Source organism: Biomphalaria glabrata, chromosome 2, assembly GCF_947242115.1.
Source record: "Biomphalaria glabrata chromosome 2, xgBioGlab47.1, whole genome shotgun sequence".
In the NCBI taxonomy this organism is placed as follows: Eukaryota; Metazoa; Mollusca; class Gastropoda; family Planorbidae; genus Biomphalaria; species Biomphalaria glabrata.
The window spans coordinates 8,901,690-8,924,380 of record NC_074712.1 but is presented as its reverse complement, the minus strand read 5'-3'; the positions used below and the strand labels follow the sequence as shown (position 1 = coordinate 8,924,380).

Genomic DNA, 22,691 nt, shown 5'->3' with positions numbered 1-22,691 from the left:
AACCATTCTTTGTGTGGTGAATGTTTAGTGTGTCATCATGCTTGTTGCTTTAAATAAGATCTTATTTAGTAGCCCTCGGGGCTCGCAAAAACCTTCCTTCAGAGAACAGTAGGTTACCAGGAAAAAGAAGAGGCAGACGGCGAAAGCGATGGGAAGATAACAAAGAATGGACGGGCCTGTCATTGAAAGAGATTCTGTGTAAGACAAAAGACAGAGAAATGGAGAAAGACGGTCAACAAATCTTGTGTGGAAGGTCCAACAGACTAAAGGAGAGGTGAAGGTAATTCCTAATTTGAAGAACCTATGCATACAGCCCTAAGTCAAATCTCATCGAAAAGTAAATAGTATTGCTTCCAACAGTTCCAAAGAGATTTTTAGCTATAAGCTGAACAATGTCAAGGAACACGTTGGCCTACTAAACATTAAACATTGGTGCAACATGTAGGGCAGAGAGATGAAAAGTTAGACCTATTTTAAAAAAAAAGCTTTTGTTTGAAAAAACAAAAACAAACAATTAAGCCTACTATAAAGTGTTTAAAAAAATAGTTTTGTTAGTGTTTATAATGTACAGTTCTGCAGTATTTTAAGTTTCACTTTCTCTGACTGGTTTGGGAAAAAATAAAAACTTTAAAATGCTGCTAAAGATCATCTGCAAGAAATAAACCGCAATAGGACATCTATTCGAGAAAAACATTAAGAAAGCGATGGAGATTTTATACATTAAAACCCTCTGGGCCACGAATTTAACATTTTATCAGAGAGAAGATAGGCCTACAAGACACCGTAGAAAAAACAACAACACACATTTAGCAATTAAACCATTGAATAATCTTCACGTGCATATTTCAAGTGAAATTGTGGTAAAAGTTCCCCTTTCAGACCTTGTGGTCTATAGGGCAGATGATGTAAAGGTCATCTGATTCTGTGGCCTACGGTTTACGAGGGTGTCATGGGGCCAGCACAACGACCAACCGACTTTACTTTTCCCAAACTGATGTCAGGTACCCGAAATTAAAAATCCTAGTCTTCATCAGAATTCGAACCCGGGACCTCCGGTTCGGAAGCGCTTTACTACTCAGCCACTGCGCCTCCAAAATCGTGGTATGCAAATATATTTTGTGTGCTATTGTATCATTGGCTCTTATAGAGGCACTTCTTATGGTCCCACAGTTACGCTGTGCAGGGCACCTATCTCATATAGGAGACGAACGTATGCCAAAGGCAATTTGCCTTAGCTGACATAGAAGAGAGCACCTGGTTGCATGCGGCCTCAGAACGAGACAGCTGGAGGTCACTCACAAAGACCGCGAGATACACATATGAGACCAAAAGAAAATCCGCTGCCGAGGACAGACACAGACGGCGAAAAGAAAATCTAAATCGACCACCTACAGAAAATTAATGGTTATGCTTGCCCTGTGTGTGGCAAAATATGTAGGTCACAGCTGGGGCTGCGCATCCACGGAAAATACTGCATTCATCATTAATCTTCGGACTCGAAGAAAAGAATATTATCATTTGCTCCTATAATGTATTGTCATATGTAAATCAAATTTCCACATGGATTATAAAAAAATGTATTATTATAATAATTATAATAAAGATCATTATTATTATACATTACGATTTCAGTCATAAAACAATACAAAAAAACAACAACAAACAAGTCTCTGCAAAGGTTTGAATAACAAATATAATTTCTGATTGAAACAAAAGTCCAGACTGTGGATATTGCTGGAATGTTTCATGTTCCTGAACTACTTGGTAAGGCCAATATGAGATCAGATAAACATGTTGGCAAACAAGAAATAAGGCGAAGGAAATTGGCGTCCTTGCCGACATAATATCTGGTCCTGGGGAAGCTCGAAGTGAGGGCATGTGTGTAGGCCTCCACGACTGGACTGATATCATTTGGCACGTACTGGACTTGCGAAGCGATCAGTTTATCATCTGAAATTCAAAACGAGGAATCATTAGAGATGAGCATCTGCCTCAATAAATCTGAACGATTCAGTTAAGGCTGTCGTATAAACTTTTGTTTTATAATCGTCACTTTTTTAGCCTCTGTACTCCCTACCTAAGGTTTATTTTTCAAGAGACGTCTTACATAATAGCATTAAAATGCATCTACTACACACATACTAATAAATATTACATTTACAAAGAAAAATGTGAATTTTTTTAAATAGAGAAAAAAACTATTTACTATGCAAATATGTTGTACATAATTTAAAACAACAATTAAGTTGTTTTTCATGTTATCGCGTGAACTGCAGGTCATCTATACTATAAGTAAAACACAAAACTAAAGGATTTTTTATTTTTTTTACGGAATTTTTTTCTTGAGGCTTTGAATAAGAATTAGATTAATTAGATAAGACATCAGTTAGGCTAGGTTCACATCTAACTTCGCATTCACTTTTACCTATCCCTTGGTCTGCTGGACATTTGGGGCACCACACATGATATGTCAACCTTCTTTCTCCATTCCTCTCTGTCATTTCCCTTTGATAATATGGAAACCTGCTTTTTACCTGCCTGGGTGGACCACTTCTGATAGAATTTAATACCGATATTCTTCTGAAGATATTGAAGCCTGCCTTATTTCCTGCCTGGGTGGACCACTTCGAGAGCCGATTTTGAGTTTGTATTTCCACACAACTGTCTTTGTAACCTTGTTTTTATTTGTCAACATTGAGCGAGAATCTCCAACATAGGTGTAGTCATGGGCGTAGCCAGGATTGTTTTTCGGGGGGGGGGGTGATTTCCCCCCTCCCCCCCCCCCCCGCGCGGAAAACAATTATATATATATAATATGTGAGTGTGTGTGCGTACATAATTAATCTTTATTACATTCTGACCCTTTCGGAAGACGTTTATTATGCCCTAGAATAGATTCTTCCTGGAATTAGTGGAAAACTTGTAGACTCCCCGCCGCCGAGCACTATTTCTGGTATTGAAAGCCAACAAAATGCATATTCTGAGGTATCTACAGTGCATTATCTTGCTATTAAAAAGTTTTATTTCAAAAACCTAATGTGCTATTCTTACTGACTTAGACCCTCTCTCGCCGCTCGGCGCATTTTCCGACAAGCTATTTCCGCTGGCAGGGGGTTTTAAACTCAAAACCCCTTTGGCTACGCTCATAGATTTTATAGTGTGTAATTTGCTTTTTTTATATTGAATAGGTACTTTTTAGCTTCAAACCCCAACTGGAGAGGGGGGGGGGGTTAAATTCAAGACCCCTTTGGCTAAGCTCATAGAATTTTGAGTGTGTAATTTGCTTTTTTTTTATATTGGAGAGGGGGTTTATCGTAAATTTTGGAGGGGGTTTTAAAATCAAAATCTTCCTTAACTGTGCTGATGGAGTTTGGGTATTCTTGTTTGCATTTTTTTGTTTTGTTTTATAGAAGAGGGGGATTTAACTGCAAAACCTCTGGTAGGGGGTTTAAAACTCAAAACCCCCTGTAGGGGGTTTTAAACTCAAAGCCCCTGGTAGGGGGTTTTAAATTCAAAACCCCCTGGTAGAGGGATTTGTATCTCAAAACCCCCTAATAGGGGTTTTTAAAATCTCAAAAACCCTGGTAGAGGGATTTGTATCTCAAAACCCCCTGATAGGGTTTTTTAAATCTCAAAACCCCCTGGTAGAGAGTTTTTAACTCAAACCCCCCTCGACTGTGCTGTGGTAAGTGATGATTTAGTATTAAAATCTCACCTAAAATAAACAAAATGAATAAAAAATCAGTCACTTAATTCCGTCCCCCCCCCCTGCGGGATGGGGGGATTTGATTTCGTGGTGGGGGGGGGGGTGAACCCCAAGCCCTCCCTGGCTACGCCCATGGGTGTAGTAACGGGGATGTTCGAAATTATCTCACCTCTCCATTTTTTAAATGACTCTGTATAGCTCTTCCAATGTGAGGTAAAATATGGACTCAATTTATACAATTAAAAATGATGTCCCGTTCTGGTTTGAGCAGGTATTTCAAACCTTTTGGCACTTATAGTAGATCTATTTATTGAAACAAAATCCAACCCCTTTGATTTAAAATAGTCTTTTTTTTTAATTTGAACATCATATCGTCTAGACTGTTGCTTGTCTTTCGTCTGATATGCCTATATTATGAAATAAATTCATTTTCCTTCAGCTTTTAAACATATTTGCTTTTTAATATAAGAAAACTTCATACTTTAACAAATCTGAATGAAAAGATCTAGAAATTTTAATGTAATAGTAGCCTGTCACCTGTGTATTTGCTGAAAAATTAAGTAAATTATTTAAAATTCATATAAAAGTATTATAATTTAACATGAGTATATTTCTGATTTAGACTAAGATGAAAAAAAACAACTTAAAAAGTGGTAGAAACTCGTTTAAAAATTTGGCCCAAAATGTCTCCGACAATCAAAACTGAAGGGTACTTACACAATTTACGGACATTTCCATAGCACTGTTTCATCTCTTCTGTGGCTCTCTCATCAAATAACTGGACTAAGTAGGGAGTCAAGTTATTAAAGTCTGAAAAAGAAGTTTTGTAACCTCCAGGCTCCAAGACACAAACCTTTACACCCCTGTGGTACATCTCTCGTCTAAAACAAACAAAAAAAGGTCAACATAAAACCCTCCTATAGAACAAAAACTATACTGAGAACTGCCTGATCTGGAAAATACTGTCTGGTTCATCTCACATATAGGATAGCTCGTCTGAAGCCTCCAACATAAACATGAGAAAGAAGAAGAAGAAAAAAAAATGACGTGACTTTACAATATACGTCACATTTCTTTTTTCTCTCATTCTCCTTCCCTCTCTCTTTCCCATTCCCTCTTTCTCATTACATCTCTCTCTCATTCACTCTCTCACTTATTCATTCTCTCTTTCTCATAACTTCTCTTTCTCATTCCCTCTTTCTCTTCTACCTTTTCTCTTTCTCATTACTTCTCTTTCCCTCTTTCTCTTCTACCTTTTCTCTTTCTCATTACTTCTCTTTCTCATTCCCTCTTTCTCTTCTACCTTCTCTTTCTCATTCTCTCTTTCTCATTACTTCTCCCTCTCATTCACTCTCACCTATTCATTCTCTCTTTCTCATAACTTCTCTTTCTCTTCTACCTTCTAGATTTCTCATTTTCTCTTTCTCATTCCCCTCTTTCCTTCTTAGGCCTACTCCTGAACGTTACCTCAACAGGTCAGAGTAAGCCTCCACCCCAAACTTGGATGTGCCGTAAGCGCCAGAGAGGAAAGCAATGCGGCCCGCTATGCTGGACATGTTGACCACTCGGCCTCTAGCCTGTCTTACGAGAGGTAAGAAGTGTCGTGTGGTCTCAATCAAGCCAAACAGGTTGACCTCAAACACCTTGTGGAAGTCTTCTCTGGTCAGCACTTCACTGATCCCAACGATGCCAAGGACGCCTGCGTTGTTGACCAGCCCCCATAGACCTAAACAGAAAATGTAGAATGGTAGCTTTTTACAGACGTAATGGATTGGACAAACCAGAAAGAAAAAGTGAGAATGAGCGTGAGATAGAGAGAAATTGAGGCAGAGAAAGAGGAAGAGACAGACTGAATATGATAAAATCAAGAAAGAGAGAGAGGGGTTGGAAAGAAAGGAATGAGAGAGAGAGAGAGAGAAAAAAAACATGAAAAAAAAAAGAACAAGTGAAAAATAGAGGAAAAAAAATAGAGAAAAAGAGATACATAGAGAGAGAGAACGAAGGAAAGAGAGAAAGAGAACGCGAGAAAAAGAGAAAAAAAAAAGATCACAGGGAAAAAAGAAACAAAAACAAAATGTCCTCATCTCGCCTTCAAATGTCTGTTTTTGTGATTTGATTTCCAGTCTTCCATTCTAAATAGAGCTTTCTCAGACGTACTTTTCTAAACTGTATTTTTAAACAAATATTTTTTAGTTTGTTTATCTGAGCTGTAACAGATGCATGTTTATCTGAGCTGTATCAGATGTATGTTTATCTAAGCTGTATCAGATGTATGTTTATCTAAGCTGTATCAGATGCATGTTTATCTAAGCTGTATCAGATGCATGTTTATCTAAGCTGTATCAGATGTATGTTTATCTAAGCTGTATCAGATGCATGTTTATCTGAGCTGTATCAGATGCATGTTTATCTAAGCTGTATCAGATGTATGTTTATCTAAGCTGTATCAGATGCATGTTTATCTGAGCTGTATCAGATGTATGTTTATCTAAGCTGTATCAGATGTATGTTTATCTGAGCTGTAACAGATGCATGTTTATCTGAGCTGTATCAGATGTATGTTTATCTAAGCTGTATCAGATGTATGTTTATCTAAGCTGTATCAGATGTATGTTTATCTGAGCTGCATCAGATGTATGTTTATCTGAGCTGCATCAGATGTATGTTTATCTAAGCTGTATCAGATGTATGTTTATCTGAGCTGCATCAGATGCATGTTTATCTGAGCTGCATCAGATGTATGTTTATCTAAGCTGTATCAGATGTATGTTTATCTGAGCTGCATCAAATGTATGTTTATCTGAGCTGCATCAGATGTATGTTTATCTAAGCTGTATCAGATGTATGTTTATCTGAGCTGCATCAGATGTATGTTTATCTGAGCTGCATCAGATGTATGTTTATCTAAGCTGTATCAGATGCATGTTTATCTGAGCTGTATCGGATGTATTTGTCTATTTTAGTTTCAAAAGTAAATTCACTTTTGTTATTTGTTTTAAGATTATTTTTTTTTTATGTATAACTTTGTATTGAGTATTATAAGAAAAAGTGCCCCTTAAGCCGGTTAAGATTGTTGCAATATCATCTGCATTCTTCGGACGTTTATCAACTCTGTCATTGCAAGAATCAAATGTTAGTTGCTAAGCCAATACTAAATCTGACTTAGAAAGACCTTTGCCAAGCTCACACACGAAGTCTTAGTGTTAATATTTTTATTAATGTTTGTAAAAGGAGACTTGAAAAATACTTAGGCATGAAACTATTTGTACTATCCGACCTTTTGACAAAAAACACACCACACACGCACACACCACATAGCATGCACTCAGTAACGGTAACTTACTACATGTTAACTAATATTCATGTCACTATGGGACTGACCTCTGCCCTCAGGAAGTATCCTCTTCACTTCTGCCAAAGCAGACTCAATACTTTGGTTTTCACGTACATCGATGAGAATCGGCACCAGACGACCAGAACTGTTCTTGCTTAATGCTTCCATCGCTTGCGCTGAGCGACATCCAGCAAATACGTTAAAGCCCAGATTATCCAGATGCCTGATATACACACAAATCATAATACATTATGTTCGAAATTAATATTCAGAGGCTGCACAGTAAAATTAATTTTAACGTCTGTCACCAGTAGGGATATACTAATCATATAGTTCTGATACGACACGTATTCGATCCCCGTTACGTTTAAGTCTTCATAAACGTTGAATGTTGACATACCAAGCTGGTTTTCAAGGAATAGGAAAAATTCTAATTCATAATGCCATCCACCTATTTTGTTAAACTTTTCAACGTGCTAATGTACGACGGAGTTTGATTATTTTCAATAGTAATACAATAATTACATTATTTTTTTCACGTGATTATAATATTTTTGTTACACCTGAAAATATCATCCAGTTGTGGTGCACTATTTGTTACACCTGAATATATCATCCAGTTGTGATGCACTATTTGTTACACCTGAATATATCATCCAGTTGTGATGCACTATTTGTTACACCTGAATATATCATCCAGTTGTGGTGCACTATTTGTTACACCTGAAAATATCATCCAGTTGTGGTGCACTATTTGTTACACCTGAATATATCATCCAGTTGTGATGCACTATTTGTTACACCTGAATATATCATCCAGTTGTGGTGCACTATTTGTTACACCTGAAAATATCATCCAGTTGTGATGCACTATTTGTTACACCTGAATATATCATCCAGTTGTGGTGCACTATTTGTTACACCTGAAAATATCATCCAGTTGTGATGCACTATTTGTTACACCTGAATATATCATTCAGTTGTGGTGCACTATTTGTTACACCTGAAAATATCATCCAGTTGTGATGCACTATTTGTTACACCTGAATATATCATCCAGTTGTGGTGCACTATTTGTTACACCTGAAAATATCATCCAGTTGTGGTGCACTATTTGTTACACCTGAATATATCATCCAGTTGTGGTGCACTATTTGTTACACCTGAAAATATCATCCAGTTGTGGTGCACTATTTGTTACACCTGAATATATCATCCAGTTGTGGTGCACTATTTGTTACACCTGAAAATATCATCCAGTTGTGATGCACTATTTGTTACACCTGAATATATCATCCAGTTGTGGTGCACTATTTGTTACACCTGAATATATCATCCAGTTGTGATGCACTATTTGTTACACCTGAATATAACATCCAGTTGTGATGCACTATTTGTTACACCTGAATATATCATCCAGTTGTGATGCACTATTTGTTACACCTGAAAATATCATCCAGTTGTGATGCACTATTTGTTACACCTGAATATATCATTCAGTTGTGGTGCACTATTTGTTACACCTGAAAATATCATCCAGTTGTGATGCACTATTTGTTACACCTGAATATATCATCCAGTTGTGGTGCACTATTTGTTACACCTGAATATATCATTCAGTTGTGGTGCACTATTTGTTACACCTGAAAATATTATCCAGTTGTGGTGCACTATTTGTTACACCTGAATATATCATCCAGTTGTGGTGCACTATTTGTTACACCAGAATATATCATCCAGTTGTGGTGCACTATTTGTTACACCTGAATATATCATCCAGTTGTGGTGCACTATTTGTTACACCTGAATATATCATCCAGTTGTGGTGCACTATTTGTTACACCTGAATATATCATCCAGTTGTGGTGCACTATTTGTTACACCTGAATATATCATCCAGTTGTGGTGCACTATTTGTTACACCTGAATATATCATCCAGTTGTGATGCACTATTTGTTACACCTGAAAATAACATCCAGTTGTGATGCACTATTTGTTACACCTGAATATATCATCCAGTTGTGATGCACTATTTGTTACACCTGAATATATCATCCAGTTGTGGTGCACTATTTGTTACACCTGAATATATCATTCAGTTGTGGTGCACTATTTGTTACACCAGAAAATATCATCCAGTTGTGATGCACTATTTGTTACACCTGAATATATCATCCAGTTGTGGTGCACTATTTGTTACACCTGAAAATATCATCCAGTTGTGGTGCACTATTTGTTACACCTGAATATATCATCCAGTTGTGGTGCACTATTTGTTACACCTGAATATATCATCCAGTTGTGGTGCACTATTTGTTACACCTGAAAATATCATCCAGTTGTGATGCACTATTTGTTACACCTGAATATATCATCCAGTTGTGATGCACTATTTGTTACACCTGAAAATATCATCCAGTTGTGGTGCACTATTTGTTACACCTGAATATATCATCCAGTTGTGATGCACTATTTGTTACACCTGAATATATCATCCAGTTGTGATGCACTATTTGTTACACCTGAATATATCATCCAGTTGTGATGCACTATTTGTTACACCTGAATATATCATCCAGTTGTGATGCACTATTTGTTACACCTGAATATATCATCCAGTTGTGATGCACTATTTGTTACACCTGAATATATCATCCAGTTGTGATGCACTATTTGTTACACCTGAATATATCATCCAGTTGTGATGCACTATTTGTTACACCAGAAAATATCATCCAGTTGTGATGCACTATTTGTTACACCTGAATATATCATCCAGTTGTGATGCACTATTTGTTACACCTGAATATATCATCCAGTTGTGATGCACTATTTGTTACACCTGAATATATCATCCAGTTGTGATGCACTATTTGTTACACCTGAATATATCACCCAGTTGTGATGCACTATTTGTTACACCTGAATATATCATCCAGTTGTGATGCACTATTTGTTACACCTGAATATATCATCCAGTTGTGGTGCACTATGTCAGGTGCTTCTAACTACATGTAGCACGTCTTGAATCGAAAACTTTAGACTTCTACATAAAGGCGTGAGAAATTGAAAGAGGATGGGAGGGAGAGGGAGAGAGAAAGGAGGATAAGGAGTTAATGGTTACCTTGCCAAAGCTTCGCCAAATCCAGAACTGCATCCAGTGATCATGACATATTTGTTCCAATAGTTGCTAACTCTGAAAGATCTTATCAGTCGGTCCAAGAAGAAAATTGTGATAATTGACAGCGCACCGGCAGAAATAATCCAGATCATATTAACGATGTACAACCATGCAGAGCGCAGTCGTCTGATAACTTTAAGTATCTTCCTGACTTACACGTAGAATCCAATAGTACTCGAAGCTACACTCATAGCATCGTCACAGAAAAACGACTGGGTAATTTAGCGTAACCTTAGCTGTATCCAGCTCCCACTTTCTGACAACTGTTCACATTTTATTAAGGCTTCATACATTATCTCACTATTTAAACAGTTGATATTTCAACTTAACGCACTAAACTATTAACCAACAACAATCAACAAAGTGTTCAGAATCATTGACACAAATGTTACAAAAGGCACACACACACACACCCGAACACACACACACACATATCCAGGTTCTCACACACATACATACGTATAATTAAATGAGCTTTTTAAAGGGGGTGGCATCTGGTCCAGGGGTTCTGACTCCCCCAGAGCATTCTTTTTTGGTTCGAAGAGACCTAAATCAATAAGTTTGAGGAGGTATTTTGAGATGTTCTCTCTTAACCATATTGGTGACCCTTCAAATTCAGAAAAAAAATTCTATGCTAAGGAAATGAGGCTTTAGTTATTGCGTGTGATTATAATGTGGAACTGGAGAAAGGAGCCAAACAATGCAGTTATAGAACACTATATGACAGTGGCGTCACTAGGGTCGGTGTCACTCGGTGCGGTTTGGTCAGGTTCTCAACTTCCCCTCCATCAGTTTTCCCAAAACTTTCCCACTAAATAGCAGTTAGTCCTACTTGTTGAACCATAACACAGTAAGCTAATTACCTATATTAGTTGATTTTTAAGAATGAATGTTAGTTTCATTCTAAAATTTTAATATTTCGTTATTTATGACATTGTCATCAAACGTTATTACATACATGGAAATATCAAATTATGAAAATTAGACAGAATTAACATCAACATGTCGTCTATATTAGACATTCAGAAATAAATGTACGTTTGTCAGATTAGGGGTCAGGATGAGCTATGTAAGCTCCCCCAGCAAGGTTCGAGGCTAAGCCCGGGCACCAAGCGTTTACTTTGCATTTCTGAGCTTCAGAAAGTCGTTCTCTTTGGGTATACAATTTACTATTTCTCCTAATAAAGGTCAAATAAAATCATATTAATGGGGTCAATACTGAAATGTGAGAAACATTCGAGGCAGTTAAGCAGGTAAGTTTGTAGGCCTAATAGGTTGAATCATCGTATCTATATAGGCGCATGTAACTGGCCTGTTCTATGACACAAAAGATCTTCTTATTATGCTGGTATGTTAGTCGGGAGAACTCGGAAGAGACACAAATAGGCCTATATATTATAACCTATATCTATGGGATAAATGTGTTCGCTCTGACGTACGAAGGTAGTTCTACTTTGAAAATAAGACGACGATACTTTATTAACTAATTTACTTCTTGATTTGTGGTTACAAAGTCGCTTTTACTTGAGTAATACTCAATTTCTAAAATGTAAATAAAACAAACCGATTTTTTGTCCATAAAAGAAAGATCGTCCTAGCGTCCCCCTTATCACCACGCAATTGTACAACGGAACTATAGAAACATGTTTGTGTATCTAGCTAGATTCACTTTTGTTTTTGTTTTTAAAGTTGTCTACTTTTGTTGAAGAGCAATATTTTTCCCACTTGGGCGTCACCCCCTATATTTATTACTTTTTACATAATTAGCTAATTAATACACACACACACGCACATACACACAAAAACCCATTATAGTTCCTGAATATTGGTGTTCTATAAGGCTGGTTTTTCTATATTACTGGCATAAGGGAAGAGTCCTGTATTGTACAACGGATTTGATTTACCTGTAATACCTCCATTTGATGAAAATCTCCAATAGATCAATAATTGTTTTCGAAAGAAAAGAATACTAACATGCTTAGCCTCGGAATGGAGACAATGCCTTACTTACTTTCAAATTATGTAAATTCTTATGCAAACGTTTAGGCCTTTGCACTTAATCGCACCAGGTACTAACGGATGTACTTTGTTTAGAAGGAAATAAACGAAAACAAAATAGGCCTAATTTTATTTATCAATAAAAATTTTTTTTTATCAGAACATTAGTTTCTGGCTGACATATAGATCTGGATCTACTGGAGATGGTCTACATATATGTGAAGGCTCTATGCTGGCAAAGACAATTAGGCCTATTCTTCTTAATAAAAACATTGCACATTTTCGGACTAGGTTTAGTAGTAGGTAAGATCATCCAAGGCGATGAACTCCTCAAGCAACTTTTAGTTTATCTTATCTTCTTACTTCAAAAAAGTTTATGTTATGTTTGTATAACTTTTTTTTTTACTTAAGTCTAATCTAGATTGTCAATACATGTATGCAGATGATTTAAAGCGTGGTCGAAAGGCTAAGTGCGCTTGATCTTAGCTTGGCTTGGCTACCTATGAAGGAGGTTCGACACCCGCCTCGGGCAGAGTTTTGTTTACTGGGCGCCTAAAGGCAGCACAGAAAACCTTTTCCTAGATACCCCCTACCACCACAACTGAGATTGGACCAAAGCGCTCTGAGCATGCTATATAAAAAGCCATCATTTATTTAATTTACTTGAAGATGGGAAAAGCAGGCCGCAAGATGGGAGATCATTCTTGCGCGGAGAGGGCGAGACACTAAAATATTAATGTGCTGATTATGATACTTTCTTCCATTAAAAAATTATTGTAAAATAAGTAATTTCCATGTTATATTATGTGAACTGTTGGTCTTCGCTTAAAAACATTAACTACGTCTAACAAAGAAAAAAATGTGTTGTAGGAATGGTCTACAGTCTACATGTCTAATTAAGAAAGCAACGCATGCATCTAAAAGCAAATATTTTAATTTTAAAATGCATATAGTTCAATACATCGGTCCTTTGATTTCTAATATTATTTTATGAATAGGTCTTTTGTGCCAACTGGCGGCTATTTGGAGCGACTCGTGGGTCGTGGTTGACAGATATGTATATCCTTACTGGGACTCGTTGAAGGGCAAGGTCACCTACGGAATAAACTCAAACGCCACATCGTGGTTTCTTGTGGAGAAGATAGCCAACGCTGGGCTGTGGCGGGCGTGCTATTTCTTCCCCCACCTCCCCTACAAACACACAAGTTCATATTGTGCTGACTTCTTTGACGACTATCGACCAGGTATGTGTTTTTTTATTCAGATATAAATATATAAAAATCAGTGGCGGAGCAATCATGGCGCAAATTGATTCATTGCGGCCAGGTCCATGATGACAAGCGTTCCTAGCAAGAAAACAAAATGAGAAAAAATGTTGACCATAAGAATTAAAATATATTGAATTTATATCCTGTATTATGTATTACTTGTAAAAACTCGTTACTTAATTGAACTAGAAGGCAATGAAAAGCAGACATACTGGCCAAAGATGGAAGAATGAACAAACAAATGAAAATCCCTCTCTACCCAGAAGAAATGATGAAAATAAAAAAAATTAGAATAAATGAGAATTGGACCAGCTCACATCCGAATTACAAGAAAAGGACGCCTATTATAAGTTATCTCGTCATGACCAACACATAATTTTTCGACTCAGAACCGGACACAACAGAATGAGACAACATATGCTCCGGAAGCTTAAAGTCGGGACGAGCGAAACCTGCTGACCATACCCTTCAAAGCTGCATACTACATGAAGAGGCCCGAACAAGAGTCTGGCCCCAAAACCTTCCTATAGAACAAAACTATACGGAGAACTGCATGATATGGAAACCACTGCGCAGTTCATCTCAGATATATGATTACTGATCTGAACCCTCCGACACATGTGAAATGAGAACGAAGAAGAAGACATTGAATGTGATGATACTGATACGACTACATTGGAAAATTTTTTTGTGTATTTGTTCTGATACAAGATAACATGATTCTGCTTTTTTTTTCACACTTAACCTACAAGAAAGGGGGGGGGGCACCATAATAGTAGAGTATTGAACCTAGACCCATGGAAAACTCGGTACACTTCTGATGCAGATTTCCCTGACATTTTACCAGATGTTAGTCTTTAGAATGGATAAATCCATTCACCGAAAAATAAACGACTTTACCAAAAGGGGCAAGTCTCAAGATTTGGACTCCAAGGCCCATGTTTAAAAAAGTTAATGTGAATCTTAGATTGTCAGACATATCGAATGCGCCTGCTCAAACAATCGCGCACCAATCCGCTAGTCAAAAGTCTTTTATTATCTATTGCCATACTTTATGCCCAGATACTACGAAGACTTATGAACCGAGACCTAATTTGCTGCTCTCCTGTTATCACATTTTCTAGAAGTTGGAATTCATAGTCAACAAGTGTAAAATAAGACGAAAAACATAAAAAAAATACTTTAAAAAAAAACTCATATTAAGTGTAATTGTATCAATTGGTTTGGATCGGTTGTGTATTGCCAACCTGGCCATAATAAATCTGTGCGATATATTTTTTATTAAATATTAAATATTTTTTACCAATTGTTTTGGTTTAGCTTTTAGCTTTCTCACTGCGTTATGATCCTATCCCTGGTCTGGACCGGTCGTGAAAGGGGGAGGGAAGAATGGGGTATCTTGGTGAATGTTTAAAATGATTTTTTTTAATGCATTAAAAAGTGTTCACCCAGGGCTCAAGAGTCCTCAAGGGAACTAATTCAACTTATACAACCACATTTGTCAAGTACGATTTCTTTCCCTTGTTCCAGACACCAAACGATATTGTTAATTACTAATAGGTAAAAGAAATAATTGTGAAAAAAAAAAAATAATCCGAGATTGGGTGTGGGAGAAATAACATGTAAAAACTTCTAACCAAACAGACGTAGTGAGTTGATATAAGCTTTGTGAAAAAGAGGAATGGGACAACACAAGAGGGTATAACTCTAATAGAACCATTATTATTAGTATTAAACTCAGTCTACGTTGACATTATTTTAATACTATTTAATTATTGTTTATTCCAGAACGGTGGTTCACCATCCTTCAACTTCTGTGCCTACTCAGCCCAGCACTATCACTCCTTGGCTCCCTTCACCTGGCCGCGATTGTCCCAGCCTGTTGTTTTAAAGAGACTTTACACTGGTTAGGCACTCGTTTGCTAGTGGCTGGTGGTGAGTAGACTAGATCTAGTTTGTGCGGCTCGCAAAACCAAAATCAAGCTAAATATAAAAAGTATGTAATAAAATAAATCTGTAATATATATAGATTAACAATAATATATCTGTGTGATTCGAAATATTTTTACAAATTATTTTTGTTTAGCGCAATTTCATGCTTTTAGCTTTCTTGGTACGCTATGATAGTATCACTGTCTAAACCAGTTGGAAAGGGTGGGCTAGAAAGAACGGTGTACCTGTGTGATCGCTTTTTAAGTGTATTTATTTTAAAAAAAAATAGGAAAGGTGAACACGACTTCAGTCCCAGCTCGTGGGCTCATGCATTCTCAGGCTTCTCAAGCCAACACGGTAACCATTCTGCTAGTGAAGAGCTTATGAACATGGAAGATTGCATAGTTATCTATTGTTTCTATAGTCAGGTTCTATTTCATGTTTGTGTTCATTAAGCCTCAGGCGACGACCTATAAAAGGGACTAATTCAGCTTATACCACCACTTCAATCTAGTGCAATTTCTTTTCCTTGTTCGAGATACCAAACGAAATAATTAATTACCAATAGTTTATTAACTAATTGGTTATTTAAAAAAAAAATGATTCTTGTGTTGTCGGATAAAAGAAATAATTTTGCAAAATGTTAACTCGTTCCGAGATTGGGTGTGGGAGAAATGACGTGTACAAATTTTTTACCAGACAGACAGACAGAGTGAGTTGATATAAGCTTTGTAATAATAATAATTTATTCCTCTGTAACCAATCACGACCATGGCAATGCCTAAGAATGAATACAAGCTCATTAATATACCTTTTGAAAAAGCAAAGAAAATATGGGAACCTAAGCTTAGAGCTTTAATAGTAGTTAACCAAAATAACTATATTATTGTTATATCAGCCGTATTTCTCGTGACTACGCAGCCCAAGCTGTGATCTACATATTTAGCCACATGCAGAGCAGACATAATCATTGTCCGCCGGTGGTCGAATTAGATTTTCTTTTTGCCGACTACGTCTGTCATCGGCTGTGGATTTTCTTTTGGTCTCAAATGTGTATACTGTGGCCTTTGTAAGTAACCTGTTTAGCTCTTAAGCCACCTGCAACCAGATGCTCTTTTCTATGCCAGTTAAAGCAAGTTGGCGCTTAAGCTGGTCTTAAAAGCGTGTGTTCCTTTTAATTGAACCCTATCACAGTGTGAGAGTGTGATAGACCCTATGGTTAATTTTGAAGTCTTAGGCCTTACGTTATCTTATTAATTAAATGAGGGGCAAGACTATCTAAGTGTCAACTTTTTATATTATATATGGGAGGTGGATTGTGTTAAAAATATTCTTGTTTATGGTTAATTTGTTTTTAAAACTGTGTGTGTTTATTTTAGGCTTTACAGGCACTGTTGCTATGTTGATCTTTCACACTTACGTAACCAAGGAGTTTATTGTCTTCTTTGACTGGAGTCCGTTCGAAATAAAGAAAGATTGGGCTTTTCATATCTATCTAGATGGCTCCTTGCTTCATTTGGTGTTCGGATTGCTATATGTCCGAGAGAGGTGGTCTGTCGGGATCACAGTTAGAAGATCTATTTTTCAACCAGTAACACGGCAAAAGAAACGCATTTTGTAGAGTTTATAATTTAAACAAATACCAAAATGTCAGCGTTGATTTGTTTGCTTGTCATTATTAAAGTCTGTGACTATGTTTATAGCCTAATTTTTATTTCTTTTCATTTTTTTTTACATTTTTATTTTTGTATTTTGCCTACTAGTTGTCTGTATGCTAGTTAAAGTATGCATCTTTTTTTTTTTAAATGACATCGGACAGGATTTTTTTACAAAGCTTATATCAACTCTGTCTGTCTGATACAAATCGTGTACACGTTATTTCTCCCACTTCGCATTCTCGGTTTAAGTTGAAAATGTGCACAATAATTAATTGCCAAAGACAATGCATGAATAACAAAACAAAAAAATAACAATAAATTAAATGATTAGTGGTACTGTTAACGCAGTAAATATACTAACTTGGAGAGTCACTAAAACAAATATAGAAAAGCTCCAGACTTTTGTTAACAGATGCCTACGCCGGATTTTAGGAATTAGGTGGCCAGAAAAGATAAAGATAACTACTATCGATTAGTGGGAGAGAACTAGACAAAAGCTCATAGCCCAAGGCATCACAAAAAGAAAATGGAGCTGGATAGGACACACCCTCCGAAAACCAGCTACAAATGTTGCAAGGCAGGCACTTGACTGGAACCCACAAGGAAAGAGGAAAGTGGGCAGACCTAAGCCAACCTGGAAGAGGTCAGTCATCATTGAAGCTGAGGGTACTGGAATGACATGGGAGCAGATGAAGAAAGCTGCTCAGAACTGAGTTCGGTGGAGAAGTGTGGTTGCGACCCTATGCTCCCCTGGGATTAAGTAAGTTAAGTAAGTAAATGATTAAGTGATAATTAAAAAAAATTGTTTTATATAGAAAAAAGAGAGATAAATATTGCAATATTGATATAGATATGGCAGTAATTGTGCGGCTGTTTTCCTTATATAAGGTTTGTTTTTTAAAGTATCTTTTATATTTTGTTTGTTTAAAATTTTTAAAATTAAGTCCCTGATCTTTTTACATGACACGGGCTAGCATTTGACTTAATGTATGTGCCTTATTATTTATTCAATGCTATGAATAACAAGATGGCAAGCGTAACAATTGATTGAGCCCATGCTTTGACTGAGAATAGCTTTTTAAAAAAATAAATCAAAGAACAATATCCCTATCATAAACTCTAAACGGTAAAGCTTGTGCAAAGCTGCATTGTTTCTTCAGCCTCTTCATCATAGGTGATAAGAATCAAGTCGAATGTCTTATGTCAGAGAACATTACGATGCGCATGGTGAAAAACAAACAAACAACAAAGTGATGGTGCAGGAGAGAGAAGGAGAGAGAGAGAAAGTGAGAGAATGAGAAAGGAAAGAGAGAGAGAGAAGGGGAGGAAAGAAAAAAAAAAGAGAAGTAAAGAGAGAGAGAGAGAAGGAAAAAGAAAGGGAGCGGCAGTTTCATTTCATTGTAACAGATACTTAACAGGCTAAAAAATATGTTAGAGAAGAAATGTGGCTCCCATATTGGAAGTGTTTTTAAAAAAAGATAAGAATGGGATATTTCTTTTATAATAAACAATATCAAGCCTGGGAACAAAGTAATGGGCGAAGCCGGTGTGTACTGCTAGTAATAATATAAAACAGAGGGGGGAAAAGATGAAATTATCCATTGAAGAAAAGAAAACAAAATTGACTTAAGGCCTAATTAAAAACACACCAATCAATAAATTAAAAAATAAATTGCATTTACAAAATAATGAAACAAAATCCTACTAATATTTAAGTTAGTTGAAGCATCAATGATAAATGACGTGATTTAAAGTTTATTTTTTTTTTTGTTAAGTTACATCTAGTGTTTATTGAGTCATTTTTATTCGGTTTTACTAGGGGAGAGTATTCCAAATATTTATCAAAGATGTGTTGTTGCTTCCCTTCTGGAACATGTCCAAAGATCTATTGACCATCGTCGCCCTAAAACTAACGGTTTGCTTCCTGCAGCTATCATCAAGGCTGATCCGCTTAGACTAAAAAAGAAGCCCCACGATGCACGATAGTAGGTTGTCTCTTTATCATATGGAACCAGGAACTCGACCCCCATTTTGAAGAAATACACCAGAGCACCCAGCAAACTTGTGGCTCCTGAAATTAAACCAAAGCATGTTAAAAACTTACACGCTATTTAAACATAATTCGTGTAAACTTTATAAATGTCACGTAAACAACTTTAAGGAAAGTTTTTTTTTTAAATCATGCAGAATAAAAAATGTATTAGTATACAGTCAATTTAATTTTAAAAAATGAAGATTCTCATACAAACGCTATTTACAGGAAAATAGAGTTATCTACGATTTTCTACATTTCAAGTTTTGAGATCCGGTTCACATTCTTAAAGCGAAAAAAACAATAAAGAAAAAAGAGAAAGCAATATGGAGAAGCTGGTTTCAAATTATACCATGATCATCTTCAAGTAAAACATTGAAATGTATATCTACTTGAGAGACAATTACATGCAACGCTTACCACTGAAGACAATTACACGCAACGCTTACCACTGAAGACAATTACATGCAACGCTTACCACTGAAGACAATTACACGCAACTCTTACCACTGAAGACAATTTCATACAACGCTTAACATTGAAGACAATTACATACAACGCTTACCAGTGAAGACAATTACATACAATGCTTACCACTGAAGACAATTACATGCAACGCTTACCAGTGAAGACAATTACATACAATGCTTACCACTGAAGACAAATTCATCGCAATGATTACGATTGAAGACAATTCAACGCAATGATTACCACTGAAGACAATTACATTCAGTGATTACCACCCACGACAAACGCAATGCTTACCACTTAAGACAAATGCTATGTAACTCAAATAGTAGTTTTTCTTCTTTTTGGACACAGTCAAACAGACGGCTGTCAACATCCCATTACAAAACATGATTCCACTGGTCATAAACAAAGCCCCACCTACAGCCAACCACTCGGCTGAAGAAGCAAAAAAAAAAAAATAATAATGTTTACAGTTTACACACAAATAATCATTTAAAAAGTAACTCTAGTTCTAGGGAAAAAAAACATTATATTTTTTTAATTCTTTTTAAGGCACTGAAATCATCCTATAAGGCGTAAAATCAGAGTTGTTTCTAGCTTTGTTATGATGTGTCTAGAATGTAGTCATCTAATTCTGTAGCAGAAATAACGTATTTAATTCTGATGTTCATGTTCATACCGCCCAAAGACTTGTGTATACTGCTCAGTTCTCACAACGTCCTGACTTTTGTCTTATCCAGTGGTCCACGTCAGGGGCGTAGCTAGGAATTTTATTTTCCATTGTTTAGGGGCCCGGGGGGGGGGCTTGACCTCTTTGGGGGTCCCTGCATTTTGCGTAATATTTAATTTTTAATGTAAAAAAACACTCATTTGGGGGCCCCCCTTAAGTGGGGGCCCGGGGGGATTTTCAAATTATCCCCTCTCCTCCCCCACCCTAGCTACGCCACTAGTCCACGTCCACACCATATTTGTCATTTCACATTCCTAGTTCTATCCATATGTAGAGATCTAGTTTGAAGTCTCAGTTTTCATATTCATTTTTTTGCAAATTTAGGGCCTACACATTTACTAGAGCATAAATAATATCATGTCCACAGGGTCGGCTTTAGACAATTTTGACCGATTGCTCCAAATTAGGCCCTCGCCTGGGAGGGGCCCCGCAATATCACAATCAGCCATGGCAAATGTCACAGGCTTTGAAAGTGTAACATGTTTAGTGTATTGTACGAATGACGCACCTTTAATTAACCCACTGGCGCCTATTGCATTTGAGTTGCTTCCTGTGTATGTTGTATAATACATGTTGATATAATGGATCTAATTAATAGTTGTTAATTTGTTATTTTAAAATAGAAGATGTGCCTCGTCAGAATCCATTAAATCGGGCCCTGAATTTGGTTAGGCCGTCCCGGCATGTACCTTAATCTTTTACAGTTTTTGGGGTAATGTTCCCTCAATTCTTTACATCTGTTTGACTGCCAAGACCTCAATTTTTTTTGTTGACCTGTTCTATCGTCGATTACCAACAGTTTCATTTAAAAAAAAACACATAACAGAAGCCTAAGTTTGTCAACTAGCTTGACGCAATATCGTGCTCACATTTTTTTATTAATTAAAAAAAAAAAGGCTTTTATATATCGCATCTTTCAAGCTTACAGCATGCTCAGTGCGCGATGGACAAATCTCTTTTTGTGGACCAATGAGGAGAGGGGTTATCTGGGAGAAGATTTCCTTGCTGCTTTTAGGCGCTCGCAAACACAACATTTCTCAAGTCGGAATTCCAACTCGAGCACAATTATGATTATGTAACTAAGCCGTAGTCAAGTGGCCTCTCAGCCAAACACCCCACACTTACTTACAGGATTCAATGTCTTCTACAAACTTTGAGCAGTAAGGGTCACTGTAGGTCTGCAGCTCTGGTATGGACCCCACCACATACATATAGCAGGCCTGCCACAAACCAGCGTGGGCCACTTCTTGCATCTCTACATTCCGATTGAGGCAGTCCATCCATTTGTAGCAGAGAGGCCTCCGGAGTTCAACCCAGCGATCACTTGAGACGGCAGCAAGTTGTAGAAGCAGCCCTGCTTGGAGAACGTCAATACAAAGAAAATAGTGTTTAAACTACGATACGACGGAGAATCGGCTCCTGTGGATTATAGTTACAAGGGTTTTGTGTGGCCAGCACAGTGACTAACAACAGTTACTTTCCCCCAAGAAATGTAAGAGCTGGATTGACCCAATCTCCTCCTTGAGGATATAAACTAAAACTGAGAGGAAAAATAAAATGATTGTTTCCAAAACTGTTAGTAGGCCACTAGATTTAGACACCAAACAAACAAAATCATGTAATCTTAAATTAATTAGATTTGAAAGTCTTTAAAAGTTTTTTTTTTCTTTTTTAATATAAATATAAGAACTAATTAGAACCGTATTAAACGAATCGCAATAAAATAATCCTCAAATAAATACATTTTAATCCTCAAAACAATCATTTAAAAAAAACGAACAATCAAACGAACAAACAAACGAACAAAAAACTCTAACAGACAGGCATACGATAATATATCATATTAGACTGTCACTTAACAGTAAGTTAAAAGGCCTGCTAAAAGTAAAAGGACTAAAACATTTGGTAATTCAGCGCCTACACTGCGTGAGCTTTGAGAAGGTTTTGCTACTAGAACAAGAATGTGTATCATTACCAATTAGAATTCCAAATCTGGACAGTAAAACAGAACCAATGTATGGCAAGGATGACTGTAAGAACAAGGAAGTCTGACTACATACTTCCTGTAGATGCAGCATTTTACCTTCATAATGAAAGCCTGTGATCCAAGTTTTTAGATTTTCCAAACATTTGCACACAACATATTGATGTATTAGCACCAGCACAGATAAGACAGTGCTGAGTTGATAGAAGTGCGCGTTAAGCATGGGGGAAGGGCATCAGTATTGTATTGGTTTGTTAAAAAATTTAACGTCTTCGTGAAAATGAGCCCACAGTTAACAACTACAAACAAACAAAACATAAAAAATACTTTAAAAAACAAAGCTTATATTAAGCATAGCTGTATCAATCAGTTTGGATCAGTCATGTAATAGTATGT

General features: G+C 36.7%; 3 protein-coding genes across 4 annotated transcripts; 1 reads left to right on the top strand and 2 right to left on the bottom strand.

The window, feature by feature from the left end:
• Positions 1-1,671: 1,671 nt before the first annotated feature.
• On the bottom strand, positions 1,672-10,633 carry LOC106055160 (retinol dehydrogenase 7-like). The gene is made up of 5 exons (XM_013211356.2): positions 10,166-10,633; positions 7,088-7,263; positions 5,174-5,432; positions 4,424-4,587; positions 1,672-1,950 (listed from the first exon to the last, which is right to left on the bottom strand). The coding sequence occupies exons 1-5, from the start codon at positions 10,312-10,314 to the stop codon at positions 1,745-1,747; spliced, it is 954 nt and encodes a 317-aa protein (XP_013066810.2). The 5' UTR covers positions 10,315-10,633; the 3' UTR covers positions 1,672-1,744.
• On the top strand, positions 5,162-17,132 carry LOC106055246 (uncharacterized). Its single transcript, XM_056019000.1, has 5 exons — positions 5,162-5,297; positions 12,381-12,523; positions 13,219-13,464; positions 15,277-15,423; positions 16,800-17,132. The coding sequence occupies exons 2-5, from the start codon at positions 12,424-12,426 to the stop codon at positions 17,039-17,041; spliced, it is 735 nt and encodes a 244-aa protein (XP_055874975.1). The 5' UTR covers positions 5,162-5,297; positions 12,381-12,423; the 3' UTR covers positions 17,042-17,132.
• Positions 17,133-18,817: 1,685 nt separating this feature from the next.
• LOC106053559 (uncharacterized) lies at positions 18,818-22,407 on the bottom strand. 2 transcript variants are annotated; one of them, XM_056018998.1, is made up of 4 exons: positions 22,287-22,406; positions 21,441-21,668; positions 19,876-20,016; positions 18,818-19,149 (listed from the first exon to the last, which is right to left on the bottom strand). In XM_056018998.1, the coding sequence occupies exons 1-4, from the start codon at positions 22,387-22,389 to the stop codon at positions 18,920-18,922; spliced, it is 702 nt and encodes a 233-aa protein (XP_055874973.1). In that variant the 5' UTR covers positions 22,390-22,406; the 3' UTR covers positions 18,818-18,919. The 2 variants fall into 2 exon arrangements, with proteins under 2 accessions (XP_055874973.1, XP_055874974.1); XM_056018999.1 differs by having other exon boundaries at positions 18,822-19,149; positions 21,441-21,665; positions 22,287-22,407.
• Between the last annotated feature and the right edge of the window lie 284 nt (positions 22,408-22,691).

Bases quoted from the DNA above. Each gene is read 5' to 3' on its own strand.
- LOC106055160 (XM_013211356.2), bottom strand. From the start codon at position 10,314: ATGATCTGGATTATTTCTGCCGGTGCGCTGTCAATTATCACAATTTTC. The intron at 7,264-10,165 runs GTAACCATTAAC...TGTGTATATCAG, and splicing joins TTTGGCGAAGCTTTGGCAAG to GCATCTGGATAATCTGGGCT. The intron at 4,588-5,173 runs GTAACGTTCAGG...TGTTTGTTTTAG, and splicing joins GCTTACTCTGACCTGTTGAG to ACGAGAGATGTACCACAGGG.
- LOC106055246 (XM_056019000.1), top strand. From the start codon at position 12,424: ATGGTCTACATATATGTGAAGGCTCTATGCTGGCAAAGACAATTAGGC. The intron at 12,524-13,218 runs GTAAGATCATCC...TTTTATGAATAG, and splicing joins CGGACTAGGTTTAGTAGTAG to GTCTTTTGTGCCAACTGGCG. The intron at 13,465-15,276 runs GTATGTGTTTTT...TGTTTATTCCAG, and splicing joins CTTTGACGACTATCGACCAG to AACGGTGGTTCACCATCCTT.
- LOC106053559 (XM_056018998.1), bottom strand. From the start codon at position 22,389: ATGCTGCATCTACAGGAAGTATGTAGTCAGACTTCCTTGTTCTTACAG. The intron at 21,669-22,286 runs GTAATGATACAC...ACGTTCTCCAAG, and splicing joins CAGATTTGGAATTCTAATTG to CAGGGCTGCTTCTACAACTT. The intron at 20,017-21,440 runs GTAAGTAAGTGT...TTGCTTCTTCAG, and splicing joins TGTAGAAGACATTGAATCCT to CCGAGTGGTTGGCTGTAGGT.